The 25,953-nt window shown below is 38.1% G+C and overlaps 1 protein-coding gene across 1 annotated transcript; it reads left to right on the top strand.

Moving 5' to 3' along the window:
• The first annotated feature begins 20,592 nt into the window (after positions 1 to 20,592).
• Positions 20,593 to 25,032, top strand: six2a (SIX homeobox 2a). The gene is made up of 2 exons (XM_047350993.1): positions 20,593 to 21,543; positions 23,913 to 25,032. Exons 1-2 carry the CDS (start codon positions 20,984 to 20,986, stop codon positions 24,223 to 24,225), a joined length of 873 nt encoding a protein of 290 aa, XP_047206949.1. The 5' UTR covers positions 20,593 to 20,983; the 3' UTR covers positions 24,226 to 25,032.
• The last annotated feature ends 921 nt before the right edge of the window (positions 25,033 to 25,953 follow it).

A 25,953-nucleotide genomic window follows, 5' to 3' on the forward strand; every position in this document is an offset into this window, starting at 1 on the left:
TCTGCTATATCTTCAAAGTATTTGTCCACGTTTACATGTACCTTAACTTTGATGACATCCCATTCTTAATCTGTTTGGGCCAATTTATTGATAGTCCCACTGTTTCCAGCAATAGCAACTTTAACTATTCTGTAAACGTCCTCCTCAAGGTTTAGGACTGTGTTCATAGTTAGATGAGAAAACCAGAATTGTAGCCTCTGCTCTAATTCATCCCTAAGGTGTTTAAGAAGGTTGAAGTCAGGACTCTGTGCAGGCCAGTCAGGTTTGTCCACACAAAACTTTATATACCTGCAGCCATCGATGTGATTAGAACAGCAGAATTCATTGATTTGGTAGTGTGACCCAATACTTTTGGCAATATAGTAAATCTTACTTAAATATTTATAGTTCAACATATTATGCAGTCTGTTGTTAAAAGATATTAAATATGGAGAAAAACACCAAAGTTTTGCAGGCAAAAACATTTGAAAAGGACAAAAGAAGATTTGTCAGGTCCTAAAAAATATTTAAACCAGGTTACCAGTAACTGAATTTCATGTTTTAAAGCAACAGTAAAATAAATCAGCTAAAATCTGACATATTCCCTGAAAAAACGCATTATCCCTCACCTGGTCATTGAAGTTTTCAGCCAATAGCTTTTTGAAAATCATCTTGCTGGAGGTTAATACTATTGTCTGTAATAGAGATTGAGGTAGTGTTTTTGGCAGGCTACTATCAAAGGTTCATAGGTTACTTGGCTGTAACATGTATACTCAATCCTGGTCCATCCTTTTAATTAGGTTTAATCTTTTTCACTGAAAAGGAATGCCAAAACAGCAATTGCCCAAAGGAAAAACCTCAAACATCATGGAGTCATTTTGCTTAGGGATCCTTTGTAATATCAGAAGAAAGTCTGGATCCAGAGAACTCAAACAAACGAAATTAACAAATAATTGCACTTTCCTTACATTTCATAAAGATTACATCAGACGCTACTGGGTGATAACCGGCTATAAAGTTTATTTTATAATTACATCAATTGCTTACACTAAAACGGTCTGGACAGAAGCATTTCAGCTTGACAGTCCTTCTATGCAAACTAAGAACTTATTACCAATGAATTTTTGCTGTCTTCCTGTTTGACATAATGTAGTTTAGATGAAAATTCAGAATGAAAGTCTCACCTCCACCGCCTCCACCTTCCAATGACTCTTCTGTGTGTCTCCTGGCCTTCCAATCAGCATCCTGTCCGCCTGATTCTCCATCCAATCACCTTCTGACGCCTTGCTTTTAAAGGACCTTCAGCTGTGTTCATCCTTGCTTGTCAGTTGAGCTCATCCCTCCTCCACCCCACCTCCACTATTTTCCTTCCCATCTCCTCCCGGCTTCCTCGCTCCCTGGCCTCCAATCCAACGCCAGTGTCAGGGAGACATTTTTAAATCTAAACCTTACAAATGTTCATATTAACTCATGTCATTTTCAGCATTCATTTCTTCCTCCCAGGTCCGAGCGCCAAAGAAATAACCATGTAATCACATATCATTAAAACGTTTCTAATTGCCATCCCTTTTCTTTGTGAGTCTTTTCAGATTGAAATATCTTTCAGTCAGTTTTTCAGTCTCTAACAATTTGAAGTAAAATAACGCAGTGTATGACATATGTCTGAAAGCAAGCTGAGGTTAAACTGTATAAGATATTAGAAGACTTAGCAAGAACATGCAAACACCCCATTAGACATTAACATGGCGGACATTAATGAGAATGTCATTTCTCCTTTCTCCCAGTCCATCAGGGAATATAAAGATTAACAACCATTGTGGTGTCAGCAACCCTGAAGAGGAAAAAATGGAAACTGATCACTCAAAGCTCTGTGGGTGTGCTGACTGTGTGGATGCATGCATGAATTTAATTATAGATGCCTTTTGTCTCACTGTATCTAACACAATTGATCTAAACTGCTGAACCTATTCATATTTTGTCCTGTTACTGCCACATATTTTATGTACTATTTTGGGATTTTATGACAACACAAAGTATTGCTGAATTGTAAAGAAAGTAGTAATTCTGAAATATTTTACAGGTAAAAATAAAAGAAATGCTGCCAGGGTAAGTATATAACCCCTTTTACTTTGATACACCTAAATAAAATCCACTGAAAGCAAAATTCCTCCATCCATCATCTAGACCCGCTTGTCATTTTGGCAATGGGGATGTAATCACAGAAGCAGCCATGATGTCCATGACACCTCTGGATGAGCCGTACAGATCCACAATTATGCATTTAAAAAATGTGGTGTTTTATTTGGCATGGCAGCTTTGTGCTGCTGGGATGCTTTTCTTGATGGGGAAGATGAATGGACCTAAATAAAGGGTAATTCTGGAAGGAAAAAAAACTATTTGAGAATGCCAAAGACTTGAGACTGAGGGGAGGATTCATCTTGCAGCAGGATGACTCTAAACATAAAGCTAGAACTACTATGGCTGTGTGCATGTTACTGTGTTAGAATATGCCCAGACCTAAATAAATTAAGAATCTGTGGCAAGACTTGAAACTGTATGTTCACAAACGTTTTCCAACCAATCTGCTCGAGCGGGAGTTATTTACAAATAAAGAATAGGCTGATTTTTAATTTTCTAGATTGGAGAATCTTGTAACATTTGCATTTGTAATTATAATTGTATAGGTGATATTCACTCAGGGAAGCTGAATAATATGCATGCCACACTTTTCAGATTTGTATTTTCAAAAACAATTTGAATTAACATAATCTTCCTTCCTCTTCACAATTATGCACTATTTTCTGTTGGTCTGTCACATAAAATCTCAATAAAATACATTATTGTTTGTGTTTTTAATTTCTTAAAATCTGAAAAAGTTTTAGAAATGAATTTTGTTACAAAGCACATTATGCATAGGCAGATGCCAATGTACTTCGGCACGTAGACATTAAGCTGCCATCAGGATTCGGGGGCAGCTCAAGGTGCAGCAGCTGTGCGCATAAGTTTAACAAACGTAGTAGTAAGGTTTTAAATGGCTGTACAGAGTGAGCAGGCTAATTTATGTCAGCACTATAGCATGCACCCAGATTTACTGATGGTAAAACAATATTGTGAAATCTGCTTCTTAAAGAGTCCCTCCCAGCCCCCTCCTGCTCCAAACCTGATGCCCTCCACCTCCCACCTTCTGTCTCTCACACTGAGCCCAACTGTAACTGTAGAGGCCATGCTGCTGCACACACATGCTCCCTACACAAACCATTGGAGATAGTGAAGAAGTGAGTTTCTGTCTTTCTCACTCACACCCAGAGACATTTGCAGTGAATGATGAATGTCCCACATCACTGTTAAGCCTTCCCTATGAAAATAATTCACAAAATTTGTAGGGCATTAACAAGGAAAGCTAATTTACCAGCCGAGACAGGACACTAATGTGTAGACGCGTGAGCTGGGGGTATTTAAAGAGGAAGGAAATGCCCTTTAAATTTTTTTGTCTGTCTCAGTATAAGAACAAAGTTACAGCTATCTGTGTGCAAAGATCTTGGAAACATCGTTGGTTTGTTCAAATTATCTTCCACAGTCTAACATGCTACTTTGATTTTCTGGGCCTTCTTATTTACTGGTAACGTTTGCGTGGACGCATGTCCCAGAGAGTGTCCTCAGTTAAAATCTGCAGTTAAAGCAGAAAATAAAAACTTGAAAGTCTTGCTCTAGAATGCTTAGTATTTTTATAAGCAGGCCTGGCTTTCCTCCCTGCTGAAGTCATTTCTGAAGAACTGAGGGCTTATAAAAACCATGTTAGGGTTATTAAGTATATCCTATCTGCCTCAGCCTCCACTGACCTTCAGCCGGTGTGTGTGTGTGTGCGTGTGTGTGTGGTCATTAGGCAGACCTACAGTGGAATCTGTTTTTTCTCAATAATTTTGCTGTTCAGAGCCTGAGAGGAGGAATGAACATCCTGAGTTTATTGGCCATTAGAGAACTTAAGACGTTTGTGTGTGCGTGCGTGCGTGCGTGCGTGCGTGGGTGCGTGCGTGCGTGCGTGCGTGCGTGCGTGCGTGCGTGCGTGCGTGCGTGAATGTTAGGAGAACCAGTTTGTTTGACTAAGTGAAGCAATTTTGGTCTTTAAGTATCTCATGTCACTTCCCCTCAAATGGGGGCAAGTGATACAAGTGCTCCATTCTTAGCAACACACAGGTATACATGTATGGATTTTCATACACCTTATGAAAGCTGTTTACTTAATCTCAGCTTAAATGCTTTTTTAGAAACTTTAATTTCAAACAATATATTTTAATGTACAGTGCTCTGCAATCTCATACCGCTTAAATGTTCACATTTTGTCACATTACAATGTGAAACTTATACTTAAGTATTTTTTACTTAAGTATTTTTATTTGGATTTTTATGTGACAGACCATAAATTAGCCCATAATTGTTAAGTGAAAGGATACTGAAGGTCATTTTCTGTCCTTGCTAAGAAAAAGCATCATCACATCAGAATTGTGCCACCAAAATGTTTACTAGTATGGATGCTGTATTCATAGGTTTACAGCATTTTCATCAGCATGTATCAAATGACAATGACCATAAACTTCAGCTGTCTCTATATAACACTAGGAAGAATTGAAAATTCTTGCTCTTGATTCAATCTGATTGAGTTTGAGCTATTTTGCAAAGAGCAGTTAGCAAACATTTCTGCAAATGTGCAAAGGTGGAATTTATTCAGAAGGAACAAATATAAATGCATGCCACATCTGTCAGATTTTATTTATTAAAACAATACACTGAAAAATGTATCACTATTTTCTTTCCCTGTCACGGTTCTGTACTGCTTTGTGTTGGTCTATAAGATGAAATCCCACAAACATGTAGTTGTTTGCAGTTTAAGTAAGTATAAGGCAAAATATGAAAACGTTCAAGGGGTAAGAAAACATTTTTAAGACTCTACAAGCTTGTTCTGCAATGTAATCTAAAGTATTAACAACTTGCAAAGCTTTCCAATAGACCCGAAGGGCTAATTATTGTGTTTATGAACCTCTGATGGTATTCATTCTTATTATTATTTTTTCCATGCATAACTGTGTATTTTAAAGCCCTTATTAGGGAAATCCAAATGACTAATGACAAATGTAATTGGAATCCAAACACTGGCTCCGCTTAAACAGATCCACTCAATATGCTCAGCTTCAACATGTACACAGCTACAGGAAACGAAGACAGTTGCATGTCAAAAGCAGCCGGGTTTCCTCTAAGCCCATCAAGAAGTTACCTGATTGGCTCTCCAGGGTGGTCCTCTGATTGAGCTCGTCGAACAGAAAGCAGACGACTTTGATCTGTGATTGGTGGGGTCAGTATGCGAGGTCAGCTCGCATCTTTAGTGAAACCGAGAAGGCCGCTGATTAAGTGGAGCATCGCATCAAAATGGGACGTGACACCTAATTTTATAAAAATACAAGAAGAATGAGATGAAGAAGGAAGAGCAGGTTGAAATCTATGAAAGTGAACTGATTTATAAACTACCAGCCAGACGTCTCAGCCTACGGTCAATATGTTTGAAAAGCCTTAAGTTAAAAATACTATTTTATTGCAGTAGCATAATCTCAAACATTTAAGAAATCCAGACTTCCATTTTCAGGACTTCTTTTAAATGGGGAAAAAAACCATGTTGGGCAACTTTTTTTTTAAAGCACTAATGACACAATTAATGGCTCCCCTGCTGTGAATGCTTTGTAGTACAGCCCCGCTTTGCAAATAAGAAAGTATTGGGTCCCCAATGATATTTCACGTTCAAGTTTGGAGCAAACATTATTTTCTTTCATTCTTCTTGCACAATATCTGATCGGTCCTTTCATTTGCTTTTTTCTTTTTAGCTCCAAGGCATTCCATTGGGTTAATATATGACGACTAGGATGATCATGAAAGAAGGTTTATTTGTGTCTGGCAAACTATTTGTTACATTAATATGAGCTACAGCAACATTTAATTTCTCTTTGGGGTGAATAAAGTATTTTTGAATAGAATAGAATTGAATTGAATTTTTGTGTTTATTTTGTCATTTATAAAGTATCTTGTTGAAAGACCCAGTGGTGACCCATTTTAGTTTGCTACTGGGTGCACCAGATTTTTATTTAATGTCTTGATATATTTTAAAGTACTCAGTGATGTCAAGCACTGTAACATGGTTCCCAGGGCCTTTGGAAAAGAAACAAGCCAAAAGCATTGCCGATCCTCTGCCATACTTAACAGTGGGCCAGAAGTGTTTTAACAAATTCATCTCTTGTTTTAAGCTTAACCCACCTGACGTTTTTGTTGAAAATCTTAATCTTAGTATCATCTGGCCAAAGTGCAATGTTTCACGTAAGTTTTCATTAGAATTTAGCAAACACCACGTTTATGTTTTTGAAGGTAGGACAGAAAAGTACCTTCCTTGATAGGCCTTCCCAACTGGGCATGTAGACTATGTCTAATGGTTGTTACGGACACTTGGCGGCCCCAAGATGCCTCTCTGGAGATATTTTTTTCCTTGCCATCCACTACACTGTGCATGGAATATCAGCATGGGTCCACGGCTAGTTTTGTGGTCTGTGGCTGAGAGAAAATGGTCTCTTTGTCACGACATATTTATACCACAGGGAAACAGAAAGTCATGGATTAGTAATAAGACGTTTCTGGAACTTCTAAGGAACTTAAAAACATGAAGTCTAAAATTTTGAAATAACCTTCAGTTACATTTATTTTAATGGGTTTTTAGGTTTAGTAATAATTGTGCCAGTAGTTCCTAACATGGGATGTTTTCCTCTACCGAATAAAGTTAAGGTTGAATTTACCTAAGAATTTAAATGATCCTACTGCAATATAAAAAAATCTATGTTTTTAAGGGTTTTTACACATCTCTAACAAAACATTTGTATGAGTCTCTATTTTCCCCACTTATTTGAAGAGATTTTTGACAAACTATTTAGATATGTAGAAGCTTAACTTATCATTCAGCATTATAACTACTGTAGATATAGATATCATGTGGAAATAGATTTGCATTATACTGTAAATTTGAAATAAAAGATCATATAATATATAACATAATTACACTTGTGTTGAGTAAAAGTCTTCATCATTTGTGTAATCGTTTTGATGTGGATTATGAAATCAATATTTAGGAAACAGAACTTTATGATTAAATAAATGTAAATTACCACAACAAAGTCAGAAAAATTAGAACAGCAAAAAAGTAACTGACCAAAATTAAGTGATTTATTTCCAAGAAAAACTTTTATTTAGAGTAAATCCCAAAGGTATTCACACCCTAGCATATATAGGCTAAAAGTAATCTTTTAGTTTTAGCAACATATTTCTGACCTCAATCTGAAAATGTGTAGAGGGAGCTAAAGATTAGGGTGATGGATAGGAGACTTTACAAACTCAAAGACCTTGGGCTCATCATTAGGCATAAATTGTCAAAAACCCAGTGGAGACATGCAAAAAGCTGCTCTGCAATTATAAGAGGGGTTCAATTTTTCCAATGCCTATAAAGGCTTTTCTACAGATTATTGAGAAAGGTAAAAAAAAATTTAACTTGCCATTTTTGAAATAAAATGTAAATAGAAACAGACACATTTTTTTGAATTGATACTCCTTTTATATTGTTTTATCATCTTTTGAGAGATCACTGTCTCATTATGAGAAACAAAAGTTTTGTTTAAATGAAAATAATTTTAAATCTATCAGAGGTGTAAACATTTTAGGCTCAACTTTATTTGTTTTTTTCATTTCTTTCATTTTTGTGACATGATCTCTCTTATAAAAGATGTTTTAGTTTCAACTGACCTTTACCTAAAAACTAAGAGATTTAATAATAACAATAAAATATTCTATCACAATTGGTTTTACATCTTCATCATTTACAATTTAAGGTTTTAATGTTGAATAATGCTGCAGGTGTTTTCTTTCTCCTTTTTTAGCTTCGATAGTATAGAAAATCTGTAAATAAAACCATCCTAACTACTTGTTGTCCCTCTACTTGCCTTTCTTTCCTGAATATTTGTTGCTTCTTGTAGCAACTTTTCTGTTCATTCCCAGTGATGCTTCAGAGGAAGCTGAAGCTCAAAACAGCTGCGCCGCTCCCTGCACGTTGTGAGTTATGGCAAGCTGCTGTCCGCCTGGCTTTTATTGATAATATTACACTGCCTGATGTAAATACGATTCTGGCTCCGACAGCCCCCACCTGCCCCCTTTGTCAACCCGCAGCACAAAGCTGAGCCTATGGATCCACAGCAGTCGGTAAGTCAGCGTTTGTCATTTTCATTTCTCTCCCAAGGTAGATGCACAGCGTCAGGCTTTATGCAGCTTGTAGGAAATGGAAAATCTGAGATCCAACTTGATAAACAGCCTTGAGCTCTAAAGTTGGCTAAAAGAAGATCCTGCCTTCATGTCTCGGCATATTTTTTGTCTGTCTGTGTTGTAAATAAAATGTTTTGTCACAGGTTGATGTCTCCGTGTGGTGCACACAGAGGAGCAGGCCTGGGTTTTTTACAGCCACATGTTATTTTAGGGTCGTCATGTCTATTTTTTTGCCACGGAAATAAAGCGTAAAGGACTTACAGAAAGCACTAAAGTTCTGTGTGGGTTTGTAAGAGTAGATGTGGACACATGTTAACCCTCCAGCTGCACTGTAAATGTTGAGTTGGGTTTTGTTGCCCTGACCTGAAGGTGTAAATTCTACATTAATGCCCCATCTATTTGCCTGACTAAAGGGCTACAACACACACCATTGGAGCGCTATGTAGAGCGGGGCAGCTGTTGTCCACCCACACACACTCCAACCATGTTACTCCTCCATCCACACACACACATACACACAGACACATGGCCACTGTACAACCACATGCGTCACATTCGGGTGTTCCTCTGACACAGGCAGGAAACAAATGTGTGGTTTATTAGGGCCTCTTCCCATTCTGCACGGATGATAAATAGCTCCCATCTCCTCTTACCTGCTCCCTAAATATTCAGGGACAAAGACCTCTTATGAAATTATTCTCTCATTAGAATGACTCCTCTGATTAGATAGCAGGCTTGGATTAACCATCTGCTCGCCACTTTGGCAGAGGAATGATATGATCAGAACTAATTACTCTAGATCCAAATATGAGAGCAATCTAAAGGCTTTAGTTTCAAAATGTGATACGCTTTATTCATTTTGAATTGATAAACATTTATCTAGAGCACTTCAGTAGATTCAGCATGATTGCACGTTGCATGATTATAAAAGGAGATGTTGCGAAACACATGATTTATGTTGGAGCATCTCATTAGATTTATCAAATGTCACATATTCATACGTGGAGAGTTCAGATGTTTTCGTTGGCGATGGAGAAGCTAGTGACTCAGAGGCAGATGTTTACAAAAATATTGATATAAGCCCCTGAAATGGCTCTCTGTTTTCCAGCCACCATAGCCCCATGCAGCATTTCAGATTTTCAATGCCTCTCACAGTTAAAGCTGCTCAACTGGAGCTCATTGAGGGCTGTGTGCTGGTATCAGGAGCTGCCACTGTGGAATGGACATATGTAGCAATTTATCACTTGTCTCTCAGCACATGTGTGGGTGGCCCAGCTGAGAGTATCATTGCAAATTGGGAGCAATTGACGGTAATCCCCTCTCGCTTGTGCAGAAGCACATCATCCCCCAGCACTTCTTCACTGGAGATGACCTCCTGAGCAGGCGCAGACTTTTGAGACTGTTTGAGCTGCATCATTATCAGCTCATCTGGAACTTTATATTAGTCTGGAGAGGACCTGAAGAGAAAGGCGCTGCACTCTCACGCACTTGCAGTGCCTTGCAGAAGTGTCTGTAGCCCTTAAAACTTTTCACATTTTGTCTTGTTAGAATCTCAGACTTTATTAAATTTTATTGGGATTTTATGTCACAGATCAACGGTTTTCAATATTTTTTCCAAATGTGAATCTGGAATGTTCGGCATACACTTTGTAGGGACTCCTTTTGCACATTCAGAGAAAAATTTTGCCCGCTCTTTGCAAAATATGTCAAACTCAGTCAGACTGTCATTATATTTGGAGCTGGACTTTAACTAGACCTTTCTTATACATACTGATGTACTGATGTAAATGATTGCATTGTGACTCTGGCTGTATGCTCACGGAATTGGAAAGTGCACCTCACACCCTAACTCTTTTGTAGCATCTAACAGGTTCTCTTTGAGGACCACTCACCAGCATCCCTGTCCCTGCTGAAGAAATCATTGCATCATAGTGTCGCCACCACAATGATTAATGGTGGGAATTTTGTTTACAGGGTGTAGAGGTTTACACACAGATTGATTCTATGTACTAATTATGGGACTTGATTGGCAATTGATTACAACTGATTGCACTCAGTTTTACTTAGAGGTATTAGAGAAATTTTCAGGCTTGAGCTTGGAAAAACCCGTGGAAGTCATGTGTTTTTGTCTTTCCATTTCGTGATTATGTACCACTTAAAAGGACTGAAGGACGGACATCAGACAGTTTTGTGAGCTTTTATCAAACCTAGCACTTATCACATCCTTCTATGGGTCTATGAGGTCCATTAACAACATCACTATCCTATGTGTGTCCTGTTATTTCATCATTTTCGTTCAAAAACTACAAAAAACATTAGCAGTGTGTATTCAGGGGCTTCATAAGCAGTCTGAAAAAGTATTTAAAAAATCCGATTTGCTTTGTTCCTTTCCCAGGTTTAATAAGGTATATAAAGCAAATAAATGTGAGTCCAGAAAGTGGGAAAATTCTGAACTGGAAAAAAGAACCCTGCTTTCAGATATGCAAATGTCTATTTGTAAGCAGTAGTGCAACTCAATAAACAACGACAATATTATTATTTTTTATGTACAACATGCACAACTTACATGAATTACATTCTCTGGGCAGAGGGATGCAACTAACAGAATAGGATGTATTAATACTGCTGTAACGTTAAAGTTGGGGCTTTTAGCTTGAAAGATCCATATAAAAGTTACAGAGGTAGGTCTCAAACCTAAATCCAATCTTTTATTTCACATTTCTGTGGCAGCCATATGCTCAGTCTGGGAATAATTGTTAGTTTCCTGAACAAAGCGTTTGGTGGTTTGCAGGAATTTAAAATATTCTGCAGGCAGAATTAAAAAGCCATCATGAAATACAATGCGTCCACATAAAAAGATGCTCAGAGTCACACTTGAATTCACAAAATAAACACTTGCCATCATCTTCAAAGTTTCTCATGTAATGTCTGAGTCTGAGTTCAACATAAAAAAGATTAATGGATGATTTGCTTTAATGTTACAGAAATCATTTAGAGGCAGAAGGTTATTATTGAGTTTTCTAAAAGGTTTAACAGTAAAAATGGGAGATTTTAAATAAGCGTTGCTCAAAATACATAAAATGTAAAAATGTTGATACAAAATCTGAATTTAAAGGAGATGCAGAAAACATTCTAATGATCTGAGAGAAGATGTAATTTTTCAGAGGAAATCTAACTTTTCCATAATGAATGAATCAGTTTAAGACAAAAATAAGAATCTATCTTTTTATTTGTTTAACTTTTTATCAGTGTTAGCTGGAAATTGAAACATCTCCATTAGCTGCTTTGTTTTTGGTTCTTTTCTTTGGTTGAGACTGAAAGCTCGGATTTCTATGGTGGCAACACGATTTTCCTGCAGACATTATGTAAAGCCTAGGTTATATAAGACTTGCTGAACCTGCTTTCTGAAGTTACCCAAACTGACATTTTTATGTGATCAAAAAAACAACAACAAACGAATGATGGATATGCAACTTGATGCCAAGATGAAGATTCCATATATTTCGAAGGAGGAAGTTCCATGAATTAAATTTGAACTCAGTTTATGTTCACACATGCCCTTTTAAAATGTCCGACATCACTGCAGAACAAATGAGGTTCACAGCCTGGTCCACAGTTTTGGTTGGTTGTTTCCAACACTACACATAGTATTTTATGACGCAAAAGTTTTAAAAGGAAAATTTAAATTGCTGTATGTTCTAATGCTGTGCAAAATTAAAGATAAAACCAGTTTTTGTGACATGAGGCTCTTGGTTGCAGTGAATCATGGACGCATGGTACATCTCCCGACAAAGTCAACAGCATCCTTCAAACCAGTAATTCTCAAACATTTTAGAACCGTTGTAGTACATACTACATTTTCCAAGTACCAGTATGCTGGCAGATATTCTAAAACAGTGCTACTGCAGGACTTGAACTTTGTCAGTTTTTGTGTTTTGTCAAACATATGAAGAGAAGAGATTAAACGCGTTCTTATTCAATGACAGTGCATTATAAATTAAAGGATGTAATTCAATTGTGGGTTATGTTTTATTCAGAAGACAATTTTTCTGAGGCACTGCGTAGCGAAGACTTAGAGCAAGCACCCCACACACAAAGGCTAGGTGTCCTCGACACAGCCCTTTACAGTACAATTCCTGGCCTCTGGGGATTTGCTGCATGTCTTCACGATTTCTCTGCCACTTTCCAGTCTGAATACTCTGAATAAGGGCCAATATTGCCAAACAATCAAAAGATTTTGAATTTTTTTAGGTTTCAAGTTGTAATGTACAAAATCCAACAATATCTGAGGTTACTTTAATCATCGGTTTCAAAATCCAAAATGGTTGCCTTAGATATAAAATGTAGAGGGCTGCTACAAGTAGAGTTTAATTTCACTTCTGAAGATTTATATCTTATTACACATTTCCTATCTGTACTTTAAAACCCTCCTTTAGATAACTTCTTGCTACAGTGTTTTATAGAAGAAAATACAGAGAAAAATATTGTTATGAGCTTGTATTATAAGCTCATGCTAATAAACGTTAGCTTGATAGCATATCCTTCGGAACTACATTTGAAACTACAATAGTTAAGTTGGGTTTGACAGCATTTCCAGAACCAAGTTTTGAATTCAGAGGTCAATGGATCACAGCATCACGAGCCACCAGAGCATGTTCCTGATTTGCCCTCTTCTGCTTCAGTTTGTACTCTCAAAGATTTCCCCCAGCGCTTCTCTTTTCAGATTTTTCTGATCAATCAAAGATCAGTGTGGTTGGATGGCTCATCTTTTTGGGAGCTGGAGTTTTTGAGCTTGGTTGCATTCATCTTGTGCCAATATTTCTTCTGAGTGCCACTAAAGGCATCCTAAGCACCTTCTCTGATACTCTTAAACCAGTTTAAGAACTATGGTCTTTAAGCAACACGACAAAATTTGAGATATTTTAATATAACTAAAAGACAAACTAGATCATCATTTGCTAAACAAAGGCTTTTTGAACAAAATTTGTTAATAACTCTGCTAGAGAAATTTCAACCTTTGATACGGCCATTTATGACTTGGAGATGTAACTAGTCTCTTTGTTGATGCCATTCAATGATATTTATTTAGCGTCAGTTTAAAATGGCTGGCTAGTGTTAGCAATAATTTCAAATCTGCTTCTGTATTCTCTTTAGACCACTGAGAAAAAAAAAAAAAATCCCTTTTAACTAAACTGCAAGTACACTGACAGATTATCTGTCTCACCAAAGAGGAGTTGCCGATCATCTTCTTGCTCTTGAAACAGCATCGTGAGGTGTATCATAAGACTCTCTCTTTTATATTATCAACACCACTGACTCTATCGGAGAGGTATTTACTGCCCATATGGCCACTGACACAGGGTCAAGTCTTGTGTTTCATGTGAAACCACAAAGGGTTGTTAAAAGCCTGCATACAGGAATGGATACAAATTTAAGCATTAGCACGTTGCTAATTAATGCGGTCACTACTAAAAACATTTTTCCTGTTGTACAAGTTCCAGCAAAGTGTGAAACGGAGGCTGTTGCATAAGGAAACATAAATTAAAGAATGCTGCTTAACAATATGAGCACACAGTCTGAGCTGTAAATAAAGATAAACTATTTTAAGATCATAAGAGGGTTCTGGTCCCATATTCAACTTTACACCTACTGAAAAAGCATGGAAGTCTCAAATGTTGAGTCTTCCTTCTGTTTGCTGTTGAAAATGGAGTTGGCAATCGTGATCCAATAATACTTCCTTGCCTTTGTGCCACTTTGATGCTTTGAAGCAGGCCGAAGTTTATCTGATCCTGCGTATTGGTCCTATGACGGTTTCTTTCTTGCATGCCATAACATAATTAGCGGGAGCAAGTTAAACTTCACCTGGGCTTGCAGTTTATTGGTAATTCAGAGTTTTTCGACCTACAACAACTAATTTGAAACCTATAACAAGTCTATCTGTACAATATATAGATTCATCATGAACCACGGGTATATTCCATGCAAAAAATCCTGTAATTAATTCACGATAACTATAATTTTTCGGGCTTGTACAAGAGAAATTGCATACATATAAAGGATCCCTGCTTTTGCCTATGTCCTATGTGCATAATTATTGATATCATAATTCCACACTGAAGTGTGTTTGCAGTCATTTATAGTGAACCTACAGCACTGATATACCTCAGAGTAGGTCTGAAGCTTATATACCTTCACATCTGCACATTACCAGTTTGACGACAGACAGGACTCTGGCCATTTCACTGTAAAGGTTAGGAACCGTGAAATACCTGAGAAGTGCTGGAACCACTCTTCCTTCCAAATTACAGCCTAATGCATGCTATACAGTCTCGGTGGTGGAGGGGGAAACGCCTTGGCAGTTCATAAAGGGCTCAGTGTGCAGCTGAAATGACCGTGCGACTCCTGAAAATAAACAAGAATCAAATGGAGTGATTGATCAAATAAATTAAGGCCAGCAGCAGGCAGTACACTCTCTCTTTTTCTCTCACCCACCACCCTGCCACCCCCTTCTCTGCTCCCTATAAACACTCACACACAGACACAGCTACTCATCAGCTCCGATGGCCAGCCGGGAAGAAAAACAGACACTTGTTGCAGTTTGCTCCTGTGTTCAGGCCATCTGCATTTGGCTTGAGAGTTTTGTCCACAACAGCAAGGTGGTGGGAGTGGGGTGGTAATGGTAATGAACCTCTCACTCCCTGATTTAATTACCATCCACACTTCAGAAAATGTTATAATTGCAAAAAAGACTACTGAACCAAATTTTCTTTTATAGAAATTAATGAGTAGGTTTCTGAAAAAAATACTTCTCTGGTACTTTCAAACTGGTTAAATGTCATGATATCTTATTTGAAAATAGCTCTTAGTTAATTCATGCTCATTTTTTGTCACAACATAATAAATTGTATTATTGTTAATAACATTTGGGAGCCAAAATTTCACTAGTTCATCTTTTTTGCTTAAAGCATATACAAGTTTGTGTGTTTTAATTTTTGTAAAATAAATGATTAATGTTGTAAAATGTCCTGTGACTTCTTGTTTTAAACCTCAGCACAAAGTGCCCCATAAGCTCTGACTGGTCAGCCGCATTGTCAAAAAATGTAAAATGCAATATTTTTTTTCATCATTTGTGCATCTGATCTGCAAAAATAATGACGTTTTTAGCAAAGTGTAAACGTTTTAAATGCTGATGCCTATAAGTAGAATAACAGAACATGCAAGTGTTTTAGCTATACCTAATTAATATAATATAATTATACAGTTATTATTCAGGAATTTTCTTGTGAGTGAATAATTATTTAAGCACTTTGGTCTTTGTAACTTTGCAAACATGAATTATATTTAATTTTAAATAATTTCCAACCTTTTTTTTGTGGTGTTGTATATATAAATCAATCCATGCCAATATCTGACATATTTTCTTGGCAGTGGTGGTTCTTGCATGAATATGAGCATTGGGTTCATGAGAGTACAGTGCAATGAAAAAAGATTTTAACAACTAAAAAAAAATCACAAATCCAAATTGTGTTTTTAAGAATCTGTAATTACTGTACAATACAACAATTCAGTCCATGTCTGATCCACCTATCCATTGTAGTTTTTAGGCCTTTTTTCAATCTAAGGTTGTCTTGAAGCCAGAAAAAATAAAAAAAAATAAAATGCTGTTCTAGATTATTTTAGACACAAACTTCTTAAGCACTTGTGCCATCCCAAACCCAGCGGCGCCCAGGGTGAAGAGCCCTATCACCCACATCAAAAAATAGCTACTTTTGACATCAATGTGGTTGAATTTACATAATCCACAATTCAACTCTAACTTATATTTGCAAGAAGACTTTCATGCTACATTTATGTTAACTAATACGATGGGTTGATTATTTCCACATACATTTATTAATTTATGACATCCATTATATTTATGATTTTATCCACCCTATGGGTGGACCCAGGGCTGGATAGGCCCCTGAAGTGTCATGTATATGGTGGCTTGACTTTTTTTAAATGAGTAGAAGTTTTAAACTAAGAGATTTATGCTGCTTAAATATTGTAGCAAACACAAGGTAATGAGAAAATGAAGTGGACCTGTGGTCTTCATGTCTACTGGTTTTTACTAAACTACAGATTAGGGTTTTAATACCCCATGCTAGCTGGCCATATTTATGGCTCCCTTTTCTAAAACTCTCACCCATGACCCCTGGTAAACCACTTGGAAAAATCTTAGATACAACCCTGGTTCATGTGTGGCTGTGTTTGTTCTCTATCATCCTCATCAGGTGAGTGTGATCTTTTCTCACCTTTTAAATGCCTTGAAAGTGTGAGGCTGTATATTTTAGAGCCGAGCTGGAATCTGAACCCTCCAATCTGATGAACCTGCCATCTGGTCAGAACCTTCATGAAATAAACCCTCACACAGGCACACCTACCTACCCCTGTACACCGTTCCTTCATGCCTGCTTAGCTGTGCGGTTTTTCTGAAATCTTTACCTGGCCTCTGGGGTAACAAGATAGATGTAAACAGCCTATTACTGAATAGATCCTCATTGATATCCACCCTAAGCAGCATCAACACACAGACTCTGGCTTTAGAAATCTCTCTTCCAAACATGATCAAATCTGCCTCCCAAAAATTGATGGTGATCAACCTAATGAGGAGTTGTCATAGTTTTAAAGAAAAAAGTTCAAATCAGAGTCTCACAGGTCTACATTAACACTTCATCTATGTGCAACCCACACAAATACACAACAAAACATGCACATCTTGTAATAATCAGCTCAATTAGTGGAGGACGTGGTCCAGAGTGGCTGAAGTGAGCGGTGGGAGGTTGTGAAAATAAAAGGGGCTGGCTGTCAGGGGAAACGCGATCTTCATTCATCAGCGGCTGATAGTTACCTTCAGAGCCGGAGCCCTATGATCTGACTGATCTGTGGAAACAAGGGGTTTACAAACACTGTCAGGGGACAGACATAGGACCCCTGTCCTGCCAGTCTGCTCACACCCATTTCTGATTATGCATAACCCAACGCAATGAAGACACTAAATATATGTGTGTGTGTGTGTGTGTGTGTGTGTGTGTGTGTGTGTGTGTGTGTGTGTGTGGTTGTGTGTGTGTGCCGCTTGATCTTAGACACTCGTATTTGTGCAGCAGCGTACTTGCCTCATCATTATGCACTGAGGTTTAGTGAGATTTACAAAAGATCCGACTGAGCTGAATGTAATGAAAACCAAAGCTGTACAGCAATTTAAGAATTCTGTAAGACAAAATATTTGCAGGACAAAAAGGTGATAAAGAATACAAAGATTACAATCTGAACAATAAAAGACCCTGAAAAAAAAATTAGGTGTTAAAACGGGTTCTGGGTTTTGTTCAATAAAAATGAGATAAATAAAATAAAATATAGAACTCCTGTGTTTAAACTCCTGAGGATAAACGTGCAGTTTTGTGGACCCAGGGCTGGATAGGCCGCCGAAGTGTCATGTAAATAGTGGCTTGACTTTTTTTTTTAATGAACTCAACTGTGAGCTCTCTAATTGTACAGCACCATGCATCATGCAGAGGGAGAGGCTTTGGTATGTTTTGGACTGGATCAGAGCGGCGTATCCGTTAGATGAACGGGGATGATCGTTTTTATCTTTAGTCAGTTTAAAATTCCATGTCTGTCAAAGTGTTTGGAGCCATTTTTATTTTCAAATAGGCCTCCCACTTCGCTTCGCTTCGATTATCATTATTATATTATATTATTGTATTTTCATTACTATTATTATTATTATTATTAATAGTGCGGAAATTAAACTTGTTATTCTTGTTAGGTACTGTATTTAGTTATGTATTTACGTATTATTTCCTATAAAGAAATTAAAGTCATCTTCGTGCTTATTTTCAGCCCCCACTATCTCTTTCATGCGACCCACGGTCCCCTGGCGATTCTCATTAATCAGCCTAATTCCGTAATACTCCGAGAACTGCGCTTTAGGCGAAACCCAAGTCAATTTATTAAACAGAGAGAGAAGACAGGACACGGGAAGCTGGGATCTGGCTCTCCTTACAGCGCTCTTCGACACAGGTAATAAACGCGTTTCGTTATTACGCTACTAATTTCTTTTTAAGCAGCTGCGGCTTAGGTGAAATGCAGCGTCCCATCGGGTCCTTTGCGCACGGAAAGTTATTGATTTATTATCCGGAGCACAACACGGTTCGTGTTCAAAGTAATACAAATTATTTTCAGATGAACAGAGAGGAACAACTGAAGGCTTGCGTTAGCATTTAAGTTTTTTTCTTACTGAGAGTTTAATATTTAATGTTAATATTTATTTCCCACTTTTCCACTGTAATTCTAAACACCTAACTATTTCTGAATAAACAATAATGCAATTTTGTAACATGTTGAAGACTGTTTATCAGCAACAGAAGACATTCTCCTATTTATAAGATGGTGTATTAATTATTTTGTTTAGTGCATGTCATCCGGAGCAACACAAATCAGCGGTGAGTGTGTGCGTCTGTGTGTGTGTGTGTGTGTGTGTGTGTGTGTGTGTGTGTGTGTGTGTGTGTGTGTGTGTGTGTGTGGATGTGTGGATGTGTGGCTTGCAGCAACTGTGTGGAGTGACGTGATACCGTTCGCCGGTGTTGCTGACAATGTATCTCTAATAAAGAGGTCCCACGGTGAGACGATAGAAATCTAGCAGCTGGTCATTATTTTGCCCCGCAGTCAGAAACACGCCTGGAGGTCCGGACGCCTGCGTGACACGCGTGGGTCTAAATGCTACTGAGTCACACATGTCACAGCAAACCACGTTTTTCCGCTTATGCCCTCTATTATTTTTTTCTAAATTCAACATGCTCTCTTTATGTTCCATGTACTCACTCAACAGCTCTTTTATTATTATTATTATTATCAATAGTTTTATTATTGGTAATTTTATAATTTGTAATTATATTGAAAATGTACATTGAGAGGTTCTGCAGATCTTATCCTTCAATTCTGCTTGTGATCCTGCTTTCAATAACTGATCTCATAATTTCTGTTTTATAAGCAAACAAACGTTCTCTCACCGGTGACGGATGCAGTTTTTCTCCTCTCATCTTTTAGTCCGTCAGATTCTCCTTCTGTAGAGTCTGCAGCCCAGTGGAGCTGCTTGCTCCACCAGGACTAGCTGCTGCACACCTTCAGATTATTCATACAGCTCCTGCTTGCACTCCCTGTCTCCCCCCTAATTTAAATATCTATCTGTTGTCATGTGGATCGGATTATAAATAGCGCCAACACAATTAACAGTGGCAAAAACTTAATGCAGAACTCTATTTGAGTTACTTAGGGATAATGCTTAGAATATAGAAATATCATATTTATAAGCATTATAACTCTAGATTTACCTCAGCCACCTTTAAATATTAAAAAAATAAGTCTCATGTAAGCTTACTCCCACAGCCCACCCCCCATTTTTTTTTATTTCAACATGTTTCTATATAAGAAACCCTAACACCAAAAATAAGGTAAATCTGTGTGTATAGACATTTTTATACAAAGAAAATATAGGGGTGTATCCCCTTTCAAACGTTTTGTACATATATAATCTATTTGATTCTCTATGATAATAGAACCATTATTACCACATCTGTGATATACAGTTTGAGACTTCTGCTTTCAAACAGCTGCTCTTCCCAAATATCCATGTCCAAATGCTTCGAGACAATAACAAGATAAACAGCCTTCCTTCCTAATAACATCGTTGTTTTTTTTTTTTTTGTTTTTTTTTTCATATTTCTGAGTTTTCTTTTTTTGAAGTTACTATTAGCTTTTGATTAGTTTTGGTTGTCAACGTTCAAAACTTTCTCTTTTCACTCGTATTTCTTCATATCAGTAAAGCAACAGACTTTTTTTTTCCTTGGAATGACGGAACCTTGGCTGATTTCTGAGCGCTTCCAGGCGCATGAAGACGCGCTGCTCCTGCGGGCTCCCTGCGCGCTCTGGCGCCATCCTTCCTCCAGCAGCAAGAGCAGCGCAGCTCTCCTCCCTCCGCACCTCCTCGCAGCTATGCGCTCTTTGGCTGCCGGAGGTGTCCGTCAAAGCGAACAGAAGAGTAATAAAAAGGTTTAAGAGGGGAAAAAATCTAAGCAACATTTATATCGGGAGGGCGGACGGAACACGCAGAGAACAATTGGCACGACTTTGCCAGGGAGCCACCTCAAAGTGTATCAGGTTACTTTGAGTGACAGCGTAACCATGGCAAATAATTTGACTAGGGCTATTGTCTTATCCTCACCATCCCCGGGTCAGATAACCGACCAATCAGAATTCATATAATCTCCTGTCTTGCCAGTTTAGAATAATATTATTAAAACGAGCCTGCGAGTCTGCTCTCCGGGAGTAGTTTATGTAGAAACGGTACAGAAAAGGTGGAGACGGACGGAGGAAGGCGCTGCACATTTGTTCCTTTCTCCCAACTTCATGAGGAATTGTCGCCCGGGGTTCTACATGGCTCAGTGGGCAATAAACTGGATATTCCCTAACTTCTGATCATCTGCAAGTCGTAGACTGCTCTGCTGGGAGTTTTTTTTTTTTTTTTTTTTACACTTGTGGACTTAATGCATGTCGGTTTAATGAGAGACTGAGAGAAGAGACGAGGAAGTGAGGCACAATCTAATCTGCACTGGTTTGCGTTGTCGCCATGTCCATGCTCCCGACGTTTGGTTTCACGCAGGAGCAAGTTGCGTGTGTCTGCGAAGTTCTCCAGCAAGGGGGGAACATCGAACGGCTTGGACGCTTCCTCTGGTCCCTGCCGGCGTGCGAACACCTCCACAAGAACGAGAGCGTCCTGAAGGCGAAAGCCGTGGTCGCCTTCCACCGGGGCAACTTCCGAGAGCTCTACAAGATCCTGGAGAGCCACCAGTTCTCGCCGCACAACCACCCGAAGCTGCAGCAACTGTGGCTCAAGGCGCACTACATCGAGGCGGAGAAGCTGCGGGGCCGTCCGCTGGGCGCAGTCGGGAAGTACCGAGTCCGGAGAAAGTTCCCGCTGCCCCGGTCCATATGGGACGGAGAGGAGACCAGCTACTGCTTCAAGGAGAAGAGCAGGAGCGTCCTCCGGGAGTGGTACACCCACAACCCCTACCCGTCCCCGAGGGAGAAGAGGGAGCTGGCGGAGGCCACGGGACTCACCACCACACAGGTCAGCAACTGGTTCAAGAACCGGCGGCAGAGAGACCGAGCGGCGGAGGCAAAGGAGAGGTAGGAGGGTGCATCTTAAAATCAAATAATTCAAACATACACACACACACACACACACATATATATATATATAATCTTAAAAGGTATAAAATATTTATCTTAAAAGAAAATAATATACTGACCTACATCTTTAAATCTGTCATATATTTGTCCATTCACTTACTGCTTATTCTATTTGAGCACATTTATTTTTTTTAATCATAACACAGTCTACACCGGGTTCAAGTTAACTCTTCTTGTTTGTGTGTTTATGAAAAGTGTGCGGGCAGAGTGCAAAAGTTGAAAAGCTGGAAATTAAAAGGTTTGCTGTTAGGCAAATTACAAGGACATAAAAACCCCTTTTATGCTGTGGTAATTACACTTATTATCACGCCAGGTTTTACTTTCATGTCAACATCAGAAAACATACTAAAACAAAACAAAAAAAACATGTTGTTTACCCTAAAATCGACCCTATAGTGAGCAGAAACATCTGAGAACATGCCTAAAAAAGATGTTCCTGACAGCCCATGTTGGCATTTTCCTCCGCTGTCTGCTGTGTAGGCTACATTTGAAGGTTTTGGGAATTACACACGCAGACGCTGTAGAGATGTGTTCCTCAGTCATGAGTGTGCCCCAGCTGGTGTCTTCTTTCACCCTCTGGCCACTAATTCGGACTGAAAGCTCCACGTAAATCATGTATTCGCGCTGAGAAAAGGTTGAGCACTCAAGAATGAACTATGCCACCTGTAACCTAAATTACAAACGTCCCGAAATCTCTACTAGGTTAACTTTTACGCTCTAAACACGTCTGGTTTATGGTCGAGATCTACGGTCGCCTGTCATTGTTTAATTCAGTGCAGTTCTGTGGTGAACCAGGGCCTTATTATTTCACTGACTCTTATTATCAGAGACCGATGACTGGATTATTGGCTGATGCACTTATAAATAAACCGACCTACCATTTCCACATAAAAGAGCTTATTGGAGCAGATGTAAATACACTTTAAATCAATTGATACCCTGCGCCTGCACTAACAAAACAAACTGTTAGAATTTGACCAATACAAATGTGGTAGCAAGTTTCATACATTTACTTTGAGCAGACTTATTTCTGAGAAAAACTTATGTTAGACAAAGAAATTACTTAAATAAAATGTCCCTCCTCAATACATTTACACACATTTCAATTATGATTTTTCCTTCTGCAAATCTTCTTTGTCTTTCCACGATAATGAGAAACAAAAAAAAAGCTAATTATCTTTTGAAAGCATACAATGTTTTTAAAATAGTAACAACATTTCTGAATCTCAGTTAAGAAGCTCAGCTGTCTTGCCTGTTTTTACTATAGCATTTTTGTCTCTAAACCAGTTGAAGCATAAAATGTTACTGAATTAGTCAACTTTTTAACAAATCCAACAAAGTGAAATGGAAAACGTTTCCTCGACTACCACAGCTGAGATGTGCGGTTCATTGGAGTTGACTCCCTCAGGGGTTACGAAGTCCAGCTGGCTAAGACGTTTGACTTTAGCAGCAGCAAGTTCACCAAACTTTCTAATGCAGAACATGTTACTGATGTAGCAATAAACTGTTTAAATTTATTCTCAAAAGGTGGCATGTAAGCTGTTTCTCTGACAGCCACGGCTAAGGTGTGTCTTTCATCGCCAGCAACTGGCTCGGGGGTTAAGGTCAGCTTGCTAGCAAGTTTGGCATCGCCAAATGAGCTAAAGCTGGATACACACATAAATTCTTGCTCCAACCAAAACTTTCTCAACAAAAAGTCTTATGACAGTTTTAACCTATATTACGTTGATATAGTCATTCATAAAGTAAATATCTCATCCTTCCAGTTCTCTGCCGGACATTGCACACAACAAATCAGAATAATGGTTGACTGAACCAATGTTTCCAGTTAAATTTCCAGTTATTTGTTACATAAGTCAATGGTGTTAAAATACAACCATTATTGAACCTTACATTAACAAACAAATATTGTTGATTAACATTTTAACAATTGAAATGTCTTATATTGATGACTTTTCAACATTCTTTTTTTTTAGTGTAACAGCCTGCAGCGCAGAAAAATTAAGAGTTGATTGAAACATTTTCAATTCAGTTCTAATAAAAAGATTTGGGCATAATATTATATTCAAACAAAGTAGAAAACAATGTTTGAAGAATTTAAACATTAATTGTAACGGTTAGAAATTCACACTTTAAAAAAATACTTTTAGAATGTGTATACTTGTAAATGATAACATGCATTGCAGTTAATGTACAAGCATAAACAGTATATTTAGCATTTCTTTCTTTTTTTTTTTTTTTTGTCCTTGCTGTAAAATGTTTGTTTGCATCAAACATATATTTAAATTTCCTCTCCTTTTTCGCAGGGAAAACAGTGAGAACTCCAACAGCAATAGTCACAACCCACTAACTTCTTCCATGAACGGAAATAAAACTCTTTTAGGGAGCTCGGACGACGACAAAACACCGTCAGGGACACCGGATCACACGTCTCCGAGCCCGGCCTTGCTCCTGGGCTCGAACACCAGCTTACCGTCCCTGCACGGTCTTGCGCCCCCGCCGGGACCTAGCGCGATCCCGGTGCCCGGTGGCGCAGACTCGGTGCATCATCACCTCTCGGTGCACCATGACACTATACTGAACTCTATGTCTTCTAACCTTGTGGACCTTGGCTCCTAAAAAAGGACACAGAAAGGGGACAAAAAACGTCTTTTTTTTTTTCCCTTGGGAATTTACATGGTGGTAAGCGCGAAGCTTCAAGCACTTGCGGTAAGAAAGACTGGAAATCTGCGAGAACAGCCATCGTAACAAACCTTTTAGTGTTTATGCAATTGAAATTTTAAACAATACGTTTCTCTGCCACCTCTTCTTATTTCACGTTTAAACGTCCTATTGTCTGAGGGATTTTCCAAGCTTTTAGGTAAACAAGCACTTAACTTACAGCAGCAGACATCAGGTTCTCACACCACTTTGGCTTCAGTGCGCTTGAGGAAAGAACTTGTAGATTTGGGAGAAAAGAAAAGGAAAGCGAGATGTATTTCTGAATGTAATTACATACTATCTTATATTGTTGAAAACAATAAGAATAAAGTGTCTTAATTCGTGTACCGTTGTTATTGTAGGAGACTCGGTTTCCCCTCCCTGTATATGTTTACATTGGGGTTTTCCAAGAGAGCCATATGCAGTCTTTCTGTTTGTTTGTTTGTTTTCGCTTTACTTTGTTAATTTGGTCTTTTTGTTTTTGGGAAGGAGGTAGGAGTGATATTTTTCTAAGTGTCTAATAAGAGCCGCGATGACATGAAGTATCTTAACCTCCTGACATTATTATATCATGACAAAGACGATGACGACGATGATGATGATGATGATGAGTAGTATTTACATTTTTATTTGGAAAGAGACTGCATGCAAGCTCTGCGCTAATTGAGGGATAATGAAGCGATTCATATAGTTTCATATAAACTTTCAAATAAAAGAAAAAGGACATCCACTGACTAAAATCGATTTATTCCTTTAATTCTGAATCATCATTTATATATTTTTTCCTTTTTTTAAGTAGACTTTTATATATATCTCTAATGCGTTATTAGCAAAGATGCAATCTAGGAAATCTAATTTGTTAATAACATATAAAAGTATATACACTTTTTGCAGTTTGCTGTTTAAATAAGATTACATTTGAAATTAAATAAGCTCATTTTAAAACGAATATGTACGCTTTATTTGTTTTTTTCCCCCAATTTTGGGACATGGATATATTCAAAATGCTAAATTTGTGGGTTAATTAATAGTAAATAAAAGGGATTAAGGAATCGTATCCCCTGACGCAAATACATTCATCGCAGGTCCATGTAACAAGGAATCCCAAACATCAAAAACAATCCAAGATGGAATTGTGTGATTTGTAGCAATATTTATTTTATTTAATTGTATTACTTTAAGGGCTTAACAATAATAGTGCATTCATATTTTAAATAGATCTAAGTGAAAACGTATTGTTTTTTTTTTGTTTTTTGTTTTTTTTATAATAACTTCAGGTCAAGGTTCATCCCAGTAATCATGTTAAAATGACAAAATGAGGAAGAGAGAAAAAGAGACACTCAATCCAGTACTTAGTAAAAACAACACAAGTCAAGAAGCCGGAACATGCGGCATGGGGGCCATTAAAGCGGGGCAAAATTCAGACGCGCCTTTCCAAACAGGGGGAAACCTTGATGTCGAAGTGATGACACATTATCTTTCTGCGCTCAGCTGAGGGGAACAAAACTGCCGTGGTAAAGTTTTTTTGTTGGTGAAAAAAAAAAAAACAGAAGTGGAAACTGGCGTTGAAAGAAGACACTTTTCTTGAAACACCTTCAGCTCAATCAGCCTGCAGTCCGAGATGAAGCAGAGCAAAGCAACGTCTTC

This window comes from Girardinichthys multiradiatus, chromosome 22 (assembly GCF_021462225.1).
Source record: "Girardinichthys multiradiatus isolate DD_20200921_A chromosome 22, DD_fGirMul_XY1, whole genome shotgun sequence".
Lineage (NCBI taxonomy): Eukaryota > Metazoa > Chordata > Actinopteri > Cyprinodontiformes > Goodeidae > Girardinichthys > Girardinichthys multiradiatus.

Coding starts and splice junctions, on each gene's coding strand:
- six2a (XM_047350993.1), top strand. CDS start 20,984: ATGTCCATGCTCCCGACGTTTGGTTTCACGCAGGAGCAAGTTGCGTGT. Junction 21,544..23,912: donor GCGGCGGAGGCAAAGGAGAG/GTAGGAGGGTGC, acceptor CCTTTTTCGCAG/GGAAAACAGTGAGAACTCCA.